At 36.4% G+C, this 17,058-nt stretch overlaps 1 protein-coding gene across 2 annotated transcripts in view; it reads left to right on the top strand.

The window, feature by feature from the left end:
* LOC127852234 (uncharacterized) overlaps positions 1-17,058 on the top strand; it is a 60,341-nt gene continuing 43,283 nt past the window's right edge. The window contains exons 1-2 of one of the 2 annotated variants that reach the window (XM_052386120.1): positions 2-202; positions 6,609-6,746. In XM_052386120.1, coding sequence (XP_052242080.1) covers positions 87-202; positions 6,609-6,746 — 254 coding nt within the window. In that variant the 5' untranslated portion in view covers positions 2-86. Of the gene's footprint in view, positions 203-6,608; positions 6,747-17,058 lie in introns of both variants that reach the window. The other variant, XM_052386121.1, reaches the window with a different exon arrangement.

The following is a 17,058-nucleotide window of genomic DNA, read 5'->3' as shown; positions in this document are numbered from 1 at the left end:
TTTCTACTTCCGGGGACAACGCTTCTGGTTCCCAGCTTCTTTGTAGGGGCAGGTAATCCAGGCTACAAACATAGCAAAATAAAAGAATGGTGTATTGTTATGCAATCGGGTGCAATCACCGGACGGGAGGTGCATATTCTTGCAGCCTATTTAGATTTCCTATTGACCCCAGTGAACGAAAAAAGTGGGCCGATAGATGCAAGTGAGGACTAAATTATTTTATTGATTTGATATTTATTTCGTCACCACTGTCTATCTATCGAGTATCGTAATGTAATATCGCGTTTATCGATGTAGATGTTGATATGCAAAACATGCTTATTATAAGCATATATGTTCGTAGTTATGTTGAATTTGCAAGTTTTATTTTCAAATGTTAACAGTAGCATCAACTATTTTAATTACAAAAGGCGTTTCTATACCGATTTCGGATACAACAACTTTCGGATGAATAGTATCATAAGTATGAAGTCTTTACATTTATTATAATATTTAAACGAGAACTCGTTTTGTTGATATGTATTTGTGTTGTCATAATAATAAAATGTATTAAATCTTGTAAATGAGATAATGGACTAGTTTTTATAAGAAAGCTGTTTATGTTATATTTTGTTTTACTTATAGACTAAACTAGTATTGAATTGATATTTAAATGTAGTACGGTATGTAAACAACAGCCAACATGCATACTTTTTAGTAAGGTGGTTTGATTCTAAAATTTAGATTTCAACATAGGTGTATAAACAAAACCCACAGTTGAAAGTCATTGAAGCTACTAAGTCTTTCATAAACCATACATAAATTGTGGAAAGTTTATATATAACACATTTTGATAAAGCTGGAATGCAATTATAGACAGGTGTTAACAGTCACTATGATGTCCATCATCTGGGTCAAACTCATGAGAACTGCAGGGTTCTCAATAAGAGCCGGCCGCCAGCCAAATCGGCCGTTTGAAACCAGATTTTGGCCCATTGAAAACCGCTCAAATTTGTTAAATCGGCAATTGCTTTTTCGAAATTTGCGTGTCTTTTCGGTAATTTTGCTCCTATTTGCTATTAAGCAAAGACGTTGCTTCATTATCTCCAGTAACGACTTACAACAACAACAACAATGAAAAGGCGCATATTGGAATCGGTCAAAAGGCAGTAAAATATTTTTACGTTCTGTTCATCACATATTCAGTAAAAATTTTACAAAAGTAATAAAGAGCTTTTTTCATTTATCTTTTGTTAGTTAAAGGGATCTTTTCACGTTTTGGTAAATTGACAAAATTGAAAGAAGTTGTTTCAGATTCCCAAATTTTCATTTTAGTTATGATTATATTTGTGATGAAACAGTAATACTGAACATTTAGCATGGTCTTAAATAAATATAGCCATTATATGCATCTTTTGACGATTTAAAAACCTGAAAATTATAAAGCGTTGCAACGCGAAACGAATGAATAATTTGGAGAGTTCTGTTGTTGTCGTTTAATTTTGTGAAACTACGAAGATTGCTTATATAAAGTATAAAATACGTCGCCCATCTATAATTGGCAGGATGGCTGAGTCGTCTAATTGGTTTTTACTCCAGGATTCCGGGGGTCACTGGTTCAAGCCCTACTGCGTGCTACTTTAAAAAAATGTTATTCTTGATTTTTTACTGGAGCTTTTTAGATCCAGTGTTTACATTTATCAATATAAAGCATTTAATGACAAACTTCAAAACATGCCAAGATCTGTAAAAAGGGCCCTTTAAAAAGGCTAAAATTCATAAAATGCACACAAAAATGCTGAAATTTAAGTGCCTGGTTGATCACTAAAATAGCCATAAATTGGCACAAAATGCAGGAAATCAGGTGCTCAATTTTAAGGTATTAGCACTCTTATGGGACATGTTGATTTTTTCTTTTTTCTTTGCATATTTCTTAGTGTTGTGGTATTCTGCATTGATCTTTAAAGTTTAGTACAATTCACCGTACAATAATTTTTTTTGGACATTTTCAGTTTTGAACCCCCAAATTATTTTTTCTCTATTTTTTCTGAACCATGTATTTACAAAATTCACTCTCATTAATCCAAACATTGAACAAACAACACTTTTTTATTATGTATTAATAGATAAATGCATAATATATACAAATATGATAGTTTATAACATGTGAAAAAGGAATAAAGAAAATATAAGCAAACAAGTGATGTCATCATCCTTCGGAAAAAAAGAAGAATTGCAATCTCTAGTCACAAGCCTTTTTTAAAAATAAATTGTAAAAAAAAATTGCAAAAGGATATTACAATCTTCCAACATAGAAATCATCTACAATGTATGCTTGAATGAAAAATAAAGAAAAAAATGGGGGTCACCAGTGAAAACGAAAAGTTCCTGCTTTACAATCAAGGGTACCCCCATTTTCCAGAAACGCCATACTGAATTTGAGATTTTTATATGTGAGCATATAGATGAGCTAAATGTTCAAAAATTATTATAAGTAGGAAAAAAAAAGAGCAAAAGTCTAAAATAAACTCATAAACATATTAACATGCAAACATCTCATATATCATTTGTGACATGGAACCTACTCAGTGCAGTAAGATTTGCTAACCTAGTTTGAAATTGCACGAGAAATGCATTCTTCTATAAATAAGACTTGGAAAATGTTAAACGGAAATAAGAACATTACATTGTAATAATAAAGTAACAAGGCACATTTAATCATTCAATTATACACGTTAAAAGGAAAATACATTTATCAATTTATCAATGAGAAGTGATACTAGTTGATACATGTATTTGCCTAGTAGTTATATTCAGGCAGGTTCATAAGAACTTCAATAAGTTTCAGTCGAAGAAAATTATGCATAATTGCAAATTGTGTATGAATATTTTAAACCATTTTTATTTATTAAAACAAAAATAGTTGGTCTTTTCTTATTTATTTGACTTCAATAAGCCTTCTCAAAGTTGTTTCTATAAATTGACAACATTTTCTCCATGTTATTTAACAAAACAATCATATACAGATGTCAAATACACAAGCACTTATATAGGAGTAAGAACTGACATTAGTGTTTCATGGGAAGTGTGACATAATCAATTATTATATGCATCATTGTTTTTATTTATTCAGACATTCACTACATAGCATGAAATTACTAGTATTTTATATGATATGCCCTTTTAAACTGGATTAATAAGTAAGTGTAAACACCACATATATACATTCTTCATCCAAATGTTAATACCAAAGACATGTATTATCCCTACTGGATATGAAACCGACTTTTAACGTTACATTTTATTTATTACTTTAAACATTGGTTCTACATTAACAATCACATAAATCAGTGAAATACCTAAGTTAATTTCCATCTTATAAGTAATTCTGCTATAAAGGAGATAGTTGACACTTGATGAATGGTCATACCCGTATGTATTTCCATTTTCTTTAAGTTTAACTGATCATTGGAACATTCAGTGCTGACAAAAAAGTAATTAACCCTTCCTGGACCACCAATGTTGTTGGTCATTGCTGAAAAGATAATAAATATGCAGCATTTTAATTTCGATAACCATAATACATAACTTAGGAGATCACACAAGTAGAAGTAATTGGCATATCATTTTCAGAATAGTTATTTTAGTATTCGGGACATAATATACTTTTGTTGTTTGTTTGAGGAAAACACCATTACTTTGTCATAAAATTCAAATATGCTGTCCTTCATTTCCATGCATTTACAACACACATTTTTCCTTACATGGCATATTTTCTTTTTCAAAATGAAAGCAAATATTAGTCTGATTATGTGGTAAAAATCACTGACAGGGTGCACTTTTCCTACACAATCTACTTTACTCCAATTATGAATAATGAAACTGTTATAGATCTACTTGAAAAAAATGCATAATCCATGTACCTTCCTGTTCCGAGCTTTGTGTTGATAGCAAAACAAGGCATTCCTTTCTTGAAAAGTTGAAGACTCTTCTTTACGTGATGGGTTTTGCCGTACGATAACCAGTTCACATGGCTACAGTCATCACACAAGCATAAATCCACTTGATCCCCTTTTACTGCTCACCAACAATATTAAATTTTGTAAGTGACACAGGTTCTCAACGTTGACTGGTCAAAATTTTCAATTGTTTTGACAGTCGTATTTCCAGGAATCCTTTCTTCATAAATATCAACACTGCCATGCATAAGTTGACGTTTATCATTACCTCACATTAATATGAACAACAATAACACTTTTATGAATCTTTCTCTTTCAAGATAGCATATTGCTTTTTCTTTAAACGACCCAATCTGTCAGGTACAATGTCGGCCATATTTGTTGTCATTTTATTTACTTTGCATTTAGTATTTCATACATGTAGCGTATTTATCGAATATTCGTAGTTTTCCGCGCATACCCGGATAACGTTCCAAGTGACGAATATGTATGAAATAAGGCGCTATTGCCTGAAGTTCATTAGAGTGCTAATAACTTAAAATATTCAGGAAGAGCATTGCCCCCCCCCCCCCCCCCCCCCCCCACCCGGACCCCCCTAGAAGGCCTGTTGGTTTCACATATGAGCGAGCCTATTGGCTCAAAATTTATTGAGAACCATGGAACTGAGTGTCCTTAAGCATAAAAAAGTTATTTGTTTCTCCTTGTTTCTTCGAAGAAGAGGGGGTATATTGTTTTGCTCATGTCGGTCCGTCGGTCCATCCACCAGATGGTTTCCGGATGATAACCCAAGAACGCTTACGCCTAGGATCATGAAACTTCATAGGTACATTGATCATGACTCGCAGATGACCCCTATTGATTTTCAGGTCACTAGGTCAAGGTCACAGTGACTCTAACCAGTAAAATGGTTTCCGGATGATAACTCAAGAAAGCTTACGCCTAGGATCATGAAACTTCATAGGTACATTGATCATGACTTGCAGATGACCCGTATTGATTTTCAGGTCACTAGGTCAAAGGTCAAGGTCACGGTGACTCGAACTAGTAAAATGGTTTCCGGATGATAACTCAAGAACGCTTATGCCTAGGATCATGAAACTTCATAGGTACATTGATCATGACTTGCAGATGACCCGTATTGATTTTCAGGTCACTAGGTCAAAGGCCAAGGTCACAGTGACTCTAAATAGTAAAATGGTTTACTGATGATAACTCAAGAATCAGGGGTGTGATTTTTCCGCGGATTTCCGCGGGTCGGGTTGTCCCGGGGGTCATTTCTGAGATTCGCGTAAATTCGTTTAAAAAAATGTGGGGGACATGGGGTACCACCAATTCCGCAGACGTATTTCATAAGCGGCCTGAAATATCCGCGGCCCGCGAAATCTCTCCGCATTTTACACTTGTAGATTCTCCCTGAGCATTTTTAAAACAAGCGATATAATTGGCTGTCGTTTCCCAATCTTCCAATTAAGATCTGTTTCTTAAAATATGTTTGGTATTTCAAAGCTGATTCGTTTGCAAATGGCGCCATTGTGAAGCGAAAATTAAGATTATTGAAATGACAAATAGCAATCGAATTAACAACTGACAACATATAGTTTGATAGGGATAATGAAATGTGTTTGTCAACGAAAAAGACTACGTTTTAGATACAAGCAACACATATTTTGTTTAGAAATGTGTACAGTAAATTTGTGTCACTGGTCCAGTGTTGGCAAATTGGAGTTCAGTCTACTCGCGAAGTAAAACAATTTAGAAGAGTATCATTCGAACATGGAAATAGACAAACATGATTTGATTTATATGTTAGTGGATCTGTGTATAATCAGATTCACATGCATTTTCTGCTTTCTTATGTTTGTTACGCTGTTCAGCTAACTGAAATAGCATTGAACGGAAGATGTGAAATGCAAGATATTGAAAGGTAGACAAATTAAATATATTAATTTAATTCAGTTTTATATATCATTGACACAAGAAGAACACTCATCTGTGTTTGTTTATATTGAGCCCATTTACTGTAATTCAATACATTGAAAAACTGCAGTTATTTGTCACAATAAATACTGTTTACTTTGCATCCTCAGTTTGTTAAATGTGAAGTTTAATAGGTTTTTATAAAAAAAAAATATTGATATGAAGTTCAAGAAGTTGTTTATTTTAATGACTGTTTTAAGGTTTGTCATTGCGTTATGCGTGCCTTTTCGCGTAGTCAAAATGGGTCGACAGAACTTAAATTCCTCCCCTCTTACTTTGCCTCAATCACACCCCTGAGAATGCTTACACCTAGGATCATGAAAATTCATAGGTTCATTGATCATGACTGGCAGATGACCCCTATTAATTTTCAGGTCACTAGGTCAAGGTCACAGTGACTCAAAACAGTAAAATGGTTTCCTAATGATAACTCAAGAATAATTAGGCCTAGGATAATGAAACTTCATAGGTACATTGATCATGACTGGCAGATGACCCCTATTGATTTTCAGGTCACTAGGTCAAAGGTCAAGGTCACAGTGACAGAAAACGGATTCACACAATGGCTGCCACTACAACTGACAGCCCATATGGGGGACATGCGTGTTTTACAAACAGCCCTTGTTTTGGTTTTAATTTTAGTAACTCTTTTGCCTAGTGGTTCAGGGCAAGCGCCTACTCTATATTTTTCAGGCGCGCAGACAGAGAGGTCAACAGCCATGACAGAATTTGCAGCTGTCACTTTGTTGATGGCCTTAAGTATAATGGACCAACAATTTTTGTGTACAGCAAAAATGTTTATAGATTCCCAGATGTACCTACAAAAAAGAGGTAAATAAACAGATGAATACCGAGTACATTGACAAGTGATATTTTCCTTTTTTGGTGGGATGGAATATTGGGGGGGGGGGGGGAGTTACACAATTTGAAATACAAGAGCTGTCAGAAGACAGCGCGCTCGACTTTTTGAGTGCCTGACAGTATAATGGGGAAATTGTTCATATTCAATAAGGTCAAGGTAATATAGTCATATTATTTTAAAGGGAAGAGGACCGTAATTGAAACATATTGATGTTTTAAAGAAGTTGTACATTATAGACCATTCTGAGTTCAGGTATATTTTCCACAATCTATTGAACATTTGTGAAGACATAAAACAAACAAATAAGATTATATTTCACGTTTAATAGCAATAGCTTGGGTGTGATGGTTGGACGGTCTTTCAAAAATAAAATAATAAAAATTGATATTTGTGGGTTTTTTACCATGTTAAAAAAAAAAAAAATTGTGTGTGTGGGGGAGGGGGGAGGGTGGAGATGGGGAATAATGTGGGTGCGTGATCATTTATTTTCAGGGGGGGGATTCTTGGGTGGGGCCTGGGGGATGGTTCTGGTGGAGTCCATTGTGGTATGTCAGGTAAGTGTTGTAAGTGTTGTGAGAGCTGTGTTTGTGAAACACAATGCCCCCTACTGCGCTGCTTTGAAGCCAAATATTTGACATTTGACCTTGAAGGATGACCTTGACCTTTTACCACTCAAAATATGCAGCTCCATGACATGGTCGCCACCAATCTGATGAAATAAAATTCCCTGACTTTTCCCTGACCAAATCTTAGTTTTCACTGACTAATTTTGCGACATATCAGGGCTCGACATTAAAGGTAGTCCGACTGTCCGGGACAACCAAATTGTTAGTCCGGACAAGTAAATAAAGAATTTGCTAGTCCGACGGGACAAGTGGTCATTATAATTGTATAACTTAGAAAAAATGCATTTAAAGCCATTATTTCTGTTGAGATATCACTCAACTTTTCTGAGTATATTTTGTATACGTTTAATCGTCGGAGCCCGAGATATTCCGTTAGTTCCATGTGATACATGTACTACACTGTACTGTTCACAAGGGAAGCAACCCTTAACATTTTTTTCTTTGCCAAGATAACAAGAATATTCTCCCTAGTAAAGAATATGCATTTTACGACACCGGTACACACCGATCTTACAGACAATTAAAGTAGTGACGTCCTCTCTATGTATAGAATGATTTTTTTTTAAATATCAGTTAAGTACTGTACATATGTATCACTTTTAACATTTTCTGTTTGATGTTGGCAACACACACGTTTTTGTCAGGTATTATGGCTTTGTATAATGTTTAAAAATCAATAATCTTGAGTTTTCCTCTTATTCTAGTCAGTTCTTTTTGTATTGAAATTGCCTACAATTATGTTTACGTGTATTTTGAACGATTCAAGTCTTTACGATTCAAGCATTTTGTATTATTTCATTATTTTTGCAAAGTACTGAGCAGAATAAGATATTATGGTCAGGACAAGTTGCTTTTTGGTCAGGACAAGTGAAATTATGGTCTACTTGTCCGACTGGACAAGTGGCTTCAAAAGTTAATGTTAAGCCCTGCATATTCGGCCTCCTCCTCCCCATACAGCCGACCAAATCCACCCATTTAATGTTTATTTTATTCTTTAACATAAAATATTTAACAAATAACAAAGCAGTACTGCTTGAACACTAAACTATGCATGATGCAAGGCTATATAGTATATACCACAAAACCAAAAATAACTAGAAATGGCGCGGCAGAGGCCGACGCGTATCCCCACGCCGAATGTTTGACCTAGGTGTGCCCCGGGGTTGGTAATGGGGCCATGCATAGCTGAGATTGACCGTATTGTCATAAGAGAAGTTCATCATCAATAAGAAGTGAATTGGTGTAGAAATGAAGAAGTTATAGTAAAAGGCAATTTTGGGTGGGTGTGACATATGTGGGCAGGGCGCCCCAGGGTTGGTAATTGTGCCATGCATAGTTGAGATTGACCGTATTGTCATAAGAGAAGTTCAGTATCAATTTGAAGTGAATCGATGTAGAAAAGAAGAAATTATAGTAAAAGGCAATTTTGGGTGGGTGTGGTCTATGTGGGCGGGGCCCCAGGGTTGGTAATGGGGCCATGCATAGTTGAGATTGACCGTATTGTCATAAGAGAGGTTCAGTATCAATTTGAAGTGAATCGGTGTAGAAATGAAGAAATTATAGTAAAAGGCAATTTTGGGTGGGTGTGGTCTATGTGGGCGGGGCGCCCCAGGGTTGGTAATGGGGCCATGCATAGTTGAGATTGACTGTATTGTCATAAGAGAAGTTCAATATCAATTTGAAGTGAATCGGTGTAGAAATGAAGAAATTATAGTAAAGGCAATTTTGGGTGGGTGTGGTCTATGTGGGCGGGGCCCCAGGGTTGATTATGGGGCCATGCATAGTTGAGATTGACCCTTATGTCATAAGAGAAGTTCAGTATCAATTTGAAGTGAATCCGTGTAGAAATGAAAAAATTATAGTAAATGGAATTTTTTGGTGGGTGTGGCCTATGTGGGCGGGCGCCCCAGGGTTGGGATTGGGGCCATGCATAGTTGAGATTGACCCTAATGTCATAACAAAAGTTCAGTATCAATTTGAAGTGAATCCGTGTAGAAATGAAAAAATTATAGTAAATGGAAATTTTTGGTGGGTGTGGCCTATGTGGGCGGGGCGCCCCAGGGTTGGGAATGGGGCCATGCATGGTTGAGATTGACCGTATTGTCATAAGAGAGGTCCAGTATCAATTTGAAGTGAATCGGTGTAGAAATAAAGAAGTAAATGTAAAATAACCTAAAAAAATGAGTGATAATTTCTGACGCGGCCCCACCCCAACCGCTATAACTTTTGACCCAGGGGTCAGATCAAAATTCCAAATAGTGCAGGGTCGCACATATGCTCATAGCTACCATGTGTGTAAGTTTCAAGGTTCTAGTGCTTTTAGTGTAGGAGGAGATAGTGGCCAGGACGGACGGACAGACAGACGGACGGACGGACGGACGGCGGAGATAACCACAATATCCCCACCTTTTTTTCAAAAAGCGTGGGGATAAAAAGTTGTGCATGTACAACCACCACATAATATAATTATGTCTCAAAATCTATGAACAAAGCATACTTCTATACATGTGATGTTAGTTATGGCAATACAGTAGTAGAATAACACCTATGAAACAAAAAACTGTCCATATAAATATCCACTACATACTATGATCATACTTGAACATTTTTACCTCATCTATTTTTTGAAAAAAAATTATGAGCTATTGTCATCACCTTGGCGTCGGCGTCTGCGTCGGCGTCGGCGTCCGGTTAAGTTTTGCGTTTAGGTCCACTTTTCTCAGAAAGTATCAATGCTATTGCATTCAAACTTGGTACACTTACTTACTATCATGAGGGGACTGGGCAGGCAAAGTAAGATAACTCTGGCGTGCATTTTGACTGAATTATGTGCCCTTTTTATACTTAGAAAATTGAAAATTTTGGTTAAGTTTTGCGTTTAGGTCCACTTTTTTTAGAAAGTATCAATGCTATTGCATTCAAACTTGGTACACTTACTTACTATCATGAGGGGACTGGGCAGGCAAAGTAAAATAACTCTGGCGTGCATTTTGACAGAATTATGTGCCCTTTTTATACTTAGAAAATTGAAAATTTTGGTTAAGTTTTGTGTTAAGGTCCATTTTATTCCTTAAGTATCAAAGCTATTGCTTTCATACTTGCAACACTTACTAACTACCGTAAGGGGACTGTGCAGGCAAAGTTATGTAACTCTGACTGGCATTTGGACGGAATTATGGGCCCTTTATACTTAGAAAATTGAAAGTTTGGTTAAGTTTTGTGTTTTGGTCCACTTTACCCCTAAAGTATCATAGATATTGCTTTCATACTTGGAACACTCGCAAACTATCATAAGGGTACAGTAAAAGGACAAGTTGCATAACTCTGGATGTCATTTTTACGGAATTATGGCCCTTTTTTGACTTAGTAACTTTGAATATATGGTTAAATTTTGTGTTTCGATCCACTTTACTTCTTAAGTATCAAGGCTATTGCTTTCAAACTTCAAATACTTTCATGCTATCATGAGGTTACTGTACCTGGCAAGTTAAATTTTACCTTGACCTTTGAATGACCTTGACTCTCAAGGTCAAATTATTAAATTTCTCTAAAATTGCCATAACTTCTTTATTTATGATTAGATTTGATTGATACTTTGACAAAACTACTCTTACCTGACATACCACAATAGACTCCACCCAAACCATCGCCCGTGCCCCCCCCCCCCAACCCCCCCCCCAATTTTTTTTTTTTTTTTATTTTTTAAGATCATCTCACAAATGACCACCACACCCTCACACTATACCCCCCCCACCCCACCCCCTCCCCAATTTTTTTTTTAAACGGTTAAAAAACAAAACAATTTATTTTGATTATTTTATGTTTGAAATACCGTCCAACCATCGCACCCAAGAATCCCCACCCCCACCCCCCCCTCCCCCCACCCGAATCCCCCCCCTATTTTTTTTTTTTTTTTTTTTTAAGATCATCTCACAAATTACCACCACACCCTCACACTATACCCCCCCCACCTCACCCCCCCCCCCCGCAATTTTTTTTTATGAAACGGTTAAAAAACACAAATATTTATTTTTATTATTTTATGTTTGAAATACCGTCCAACCATCGCACCCAAGAATCCCCCCCCCCACCCCCCCCCCCCCCCCCCCCCCACCCCCCCCCGAATGTAATAAATGTCCACATCCCCCACACAATGCGCCGCTCTTCACTCCACCCCTCCCTCCTTTGTGATTGAAAATGAGAGTCCCTTCACCTTTAAAAAGAAAATAGATGAGCGGTCTGCACCCGCAAGGCGGTGCTCTTGTTTTGGCTTTGGCATGACTCCTTAGAGCTTGTTTTTGCATGTTTCCTAGTGTAAGGAACCACCACCACTTATAAGACAGCGTGCTTTGTTATAATGTTTAGACTTTTTGCCAACCCATGATGAAAACTGAGGGTCTTTGAGGAAACAATTATTAAATAATATATGTTTACTCATGCTGGTAATATGTCTATCTATGTGTACATTATATTTAATCTGAAATTAGAAGAGAAATCAATTTGTGATCTGTGATGGTAGGTTAATACATGAAAATCATGCAGTTACAGGGGTTCTGAAATATGCTGTCCGAGTTGTCCGAGTCGTCAATTTTCCCTTCCAGGCAAGCAGCTTTTGAAAGCTGGCTTGTCCGGGGACAAGTAAAATTTCCGTGGTAAATTTTGTTTCGAAAACGAAACTTAAATATTTTCCAAAAATAAAAAACGAACTAGCACACTTTTTAAACTGGAGGTAGGTTATTTTCCGATAATAATTATTTAATGTTGTAACCAAGTCCACGCGTATATAGCAAAAGCCAATCACGCATAAGGTAATATTTATAGTAGAGAAACCAGCGCACGTGTACAGCAACAGCCAATCACGTATTAGATAACATTTTTCGTAAATTGCAAATGGCCACAATCATGTTTTACCGACCTGCATTTGATTTTTTTTAAATAAAACCACTTTAACGTAAAGCCATGACGCTAATCAGACCAATGATAAAATCAGTTCTGCTTCTAAAAAGAAGAGAAAAGCCAAGTATGAATATGATAAAGCATACGACGACAAGCGGAAACGAGAATTTGTTGAGTCTTGGCTAATTGAATTTCATTGGATTGAAAACGTTACCGGTGTGTGTAAATGTAAACTTTGTAAGGAGTTTCCTTTATAAGCGGATAATTATATACTTACATTTAGAGATTATTTTATTTCAAGTGAATTTTCTAGTCATGTTGAGATTATTAAATATCCGAGATGGTATCATGTTTGACTTAAACGTGTTCTTATTGTTTGCACATCTTGCTTGTATTTTCTAGTTAACTACAATGTATGTATATAATCGAAAATAGAACTTAACAAAAGTGTATGTTTGTATTATTTGCTTAATTAGTAATTATGTTTTCCTTTATTTATCTTAAAAGTACGGACAAGTACTTCTTTGGTACGGACAAGTGAATTTGTGGGTCCAACTTGTCTGTGGACAAGGAGACTCATAAAATATTTCAGAACCCCTGAGTTAGGAGCAGAGGCAGGTCTTCTTGATAACTGAAATAAATAAGCAAAGTTAGTATAGCTCTTTCATGCTGACATCTCTAATGATCCTGCAAAGCATAAAATATAGAATTAAACAGCTCTTGGGGCAAGGGTTGCAAAGCCTTTCAGCCTTCAAGCAGTGATTTTTTAAAAGAATTTTCTCATCTGAGTCCTGGGACTCCATAACCTGAATTGAAAAAAAGATGTCCACGTATTAAACTTCATTTTTTATGTCCCCCACTATAGTAGTGGGGGACATATTGTTTTTGCCCTGTCTGTTGGTTGGTTGGTCTGTCTGTCTGTCTGTTTGCGCCAACTTTAACGTTTTGCAATAACTTTTGCTATATTGAAGATAGCAACTTCATATTTGGCATGCATGTGTATCTCATGAAGCTGCACATTTTGAGTGGTGAAAGGTCAAGGTCAAGGTCATCCTTCAAGGTCAGAGGTCAAATTTATGTGGCCAAAATCGCTCATTTTATGAATACTTTTGCAATATTGAAGATAGCGATTTGATATTTGGCATGCATGTGTATCTCATGGAGCTGCACATTTTGAGTGGTGAAAGGTCAAGGTCAATGTCATCCTTCAAGGTCAGAGGTCAAATATATGTGGCCCAAATCGCTTATTTTATGAATTCTTTTGCGATATTGAAGATAGCAACTTGATATTTGGCATGCATGTGTATCTCATGGAGCTGCACATTTTGAGTGGTGAAAGGTCAAGGTCATTCTTCAAGGTCAGAGGTAAAATATATGTGGCCCAAATCGCTTATTTTATGAATACTTTTGCGATATTGAAGATAGCAACTTGATATTTGGCATGCATGTGTATCTCATGGAGCTGCACATTTTGAGTGGTGAAAGGTCAAGGTCATCCTTCAAGGTCAAATATATGGGTCAAAATTGCGCATGTAATGTCACTTCTGCAATATTGAAGCTAGCAATTTTATATTTGAAATGCGTGTATCTCAAGGAGCTGCACATTTTGAGTGGTGAAGGGTCAAGGTCAAGGTCATCCTACAAGGTCAAACATCATATAGTGGGACATTGTGTTTCACAAACACATCTTGTTTAGAAATTTCAATGCATTTTTGGGACTCACATAACTAGAAACTTTGCATCCTTAGAGTTTTTTGTAAGTCCAGGATGCAGGACTTGCAGTTAAAAAAATCACTGCTTCAAGGATACAAAAAATTAATCATAGCCACTAAATAACTTATGCATCAACCCAAAAGTTTATTTTTACCTGACTACCAGAGGGCGGGGCATTTTTCCTTATATGGCTATTATAGTAAAACCTTGTTTAACACTCTAGAGGCCACATTTATTGTCCAATCTTGATGAAATATGGTCAGAAGATTTGTCTTAATGATATCTTGGATGAGTTCGAAAATGGTTACGTTTGCTTGAAAAACATGGCCGCCAAGGGGCCGGGCATTTTTCCTTATATGGCTGTATAAGGCTATAGTAAAATCTTTTCTGATCTTCATAAAACTTGCTCAGAAGATTCATCCCAATAATATCTTGGAAGAGTTTGAAAATGATGCCGGTTGGTTGAAAAACATGGCTGCCAGGGGGCGGGGCATTTTTCCTTATATGGCTATAGTAAAACCTTGTTAACACTCCAGAGGCCACATTTATAATTAGATCTTCATGAAACTCGGTCAGAAGATCCATCCCAATAATATCTAGGACGAGTTTAAAAATGATGCCGGTTGGTTGAAAAACATGGCCACAACGGGGCGGGGCTATTTTCTTTCTATGGCTATAGTAAAACCTTGTCAACCCTCTAGAGGCCACATTTATTTTTCGATCATCATGAAACTTGATCAGAAGATTTGTCCCAATGATAACTTGGATGAGTTCGAAAATGGTTTTGGTTGCTTTAAAAACATGGCCACCAAGCGGGGAATTTTTCCTTATATGGCTATAATATAATGGCTATAGTAAAACCTTGTTAACACTCTAGAGGCCACATTTACTGTCTGATCTTCATGAAACTTGGTCAGAAGATTCATCCCAATAATATCTTGGAAGAGTTCAAAAATGATGCTGGTTGGTTGAAAAACACGGCTGCCAGGGGGCGGGGCATTTTTCTTTAAAAGGCTGTAGTAAAACCTTGTTAACACTCTAGTAGCCACATTTATATTCCGATCTTCGTGAAACTTGGTCAAAAGATTTGTCCCAATAATATCTTGTGATCTCAGGTGAGCGACTTTGGGCCTTTCAGGCCCTCTTGTTTAAATACCCTGACTTTTCACTGACCTTGAAAAAAAATCAAATTTCCCTGACTTTTCAAGTAACTTGCAACCCTGCATGAGATACGCATGCATGCTAAATATCGAGTTGCTATCTTAAATATCGCAAAATTTGACCTTTGACCTTGAAGGATGACCATGACCTTTCACCACTCAAAATGTGCATCTACATGAGACTCACATGCATGCCAAATATCAAGTTGCTGTCTTCAATATTGCAAAATTTGACCTTTGACCTTGAAGGAAAACCTTGACCTTTCACCACTCAAAATGTGCAGCTCCATGAGATATGCAAGCATGCCAAATATTGAGTTGCTATCTTTAATATTGCAAAATTTGACCTTTGACCTTTAAGGATGACCTTTACCTTTCACCACTCAAAATGTGCAGCTCCATGAGAAACGCGTGCATGCAAAATATCTAGTTGCTATCATCAATATTGCAAATTTTGTCCTTATACCTTGACCTTGAAGGATGACCTTGACCTTTCACCACTCAAAATGTGCAGCTCCATGAGATACACATGCATGCCAAATATTGAGTTGCTATCATCAATATTGATTTTTTTTCCCTTATACCTTGACCTTGAAGAATGACCTTGACCTTTCACTACTCAAAATGTGAAGCTCCATGAGATACACATGCATGCCAAATATCAAGTTGCTATCTTCAATATTGCAAAAGTTATGACCAATGTTAAAGTTTTCGGACGGATGGACAGACACCATATCTTTGACCTTGAAGGAAGACCTTGACCTTCCACCACTCAAAATGTGCATCTCCATGAGATACACATACATCAAGGTGCCTTACCAATACGGATAATACTGGAAACATTTGTACTTTTCCGGATAATACGCGAAACGGCAACGGATCATATCGAAAAATAAACAATGTGAAATGCAGGATGCTCCTAGTATTGAAAGTGAAATGGGCCACAAAACTGCGTTAAAATGCCAACTAGTATTGCTCATGGAACATTATGGTCTTTCAGCTAATGGTTTACTTCAAAATTTGTTATGTACCGGGGTAAATAAAACATTTTATCAAAATGATCGAAAACAAATGATTCATACCTACCTCATAGTCATGAAATAGTTTAAAATATTTTTTGTAACTGGGAGAAAAAAACATATAATACTACTGCTTTACATTGTTGTTATAATCATTCAGAATTATAATGAAATTGTAGAAAATTACTGGCAACTTCAAAAACGGGAGTATTTGCCTTTTAAAAGGGTCGCATATTGATTTCACGGGTACCGGATAACACACGAAAGCACAAAATGCTGGCACCGGATAAATTCCGGAAACACAATACTGGATAATATACGAAATCCATTGATACATATACAGATTATTAGGTGCTTTTCAGCATGTTTTATAAACAACATGTTCACATCGTATGTTAAACGTTTAATATAGTACTTGAAGTTTGTGACAAATTTTTAACTACGGGTATGGCTGCAATTTTCAGCCATGTGCTTGTAACTGAAAGATATTCATAACAACATACGTATATAGGCTTCTAGATTGTGGTTGACAAAAATCGTACCGTAATCATTAAATGCAGGTATTTGTTACGCGTATTATTTCTTGTAAGAAAAGCTTATGATCCAGGTATTGCGCAATAGACATTAAAGCACCACATTTTACTTTGATTTTTGGGAGATGGCTGCATTAATGTAATTTGTTTGGGTGTATAATTCTTTGTTTACAGATATTATGCATTTAATTCACCATCGAAGCGCGGAAAGTGGTAATGAAAATCTAAACGGTCTGATATAAGTAAATAGTATGAAGTTGCAAGGGGCTGTTTGCCAATAGCTGCCACCCTAAATGTGATGAATCAAAGATTCTGCCACCAACCACTCGTCTTG

The sequence above is a fragment of the Dreissena polymorpha genome, chromosome 12 (assembly GCF_020536995.1).
Source record: "Dreissena polymorpha isolate Duluth1 chromosome 12, UMN_Dpol_1.0, whole genome shotgun sequence".
In the NCBI taxonomy this organism is placed as follows: Eukaryota; Metazoa; Mollusca; class Bivalvia; order Myida; family Dreissenidae; genus Dreissena; species Dreissena polymorpha.
The sequence above is the reverse complement of the archived record's forward strand: the minus strand, read 5'-3'. Positions and strand labels throughout refer to the sequence as shown.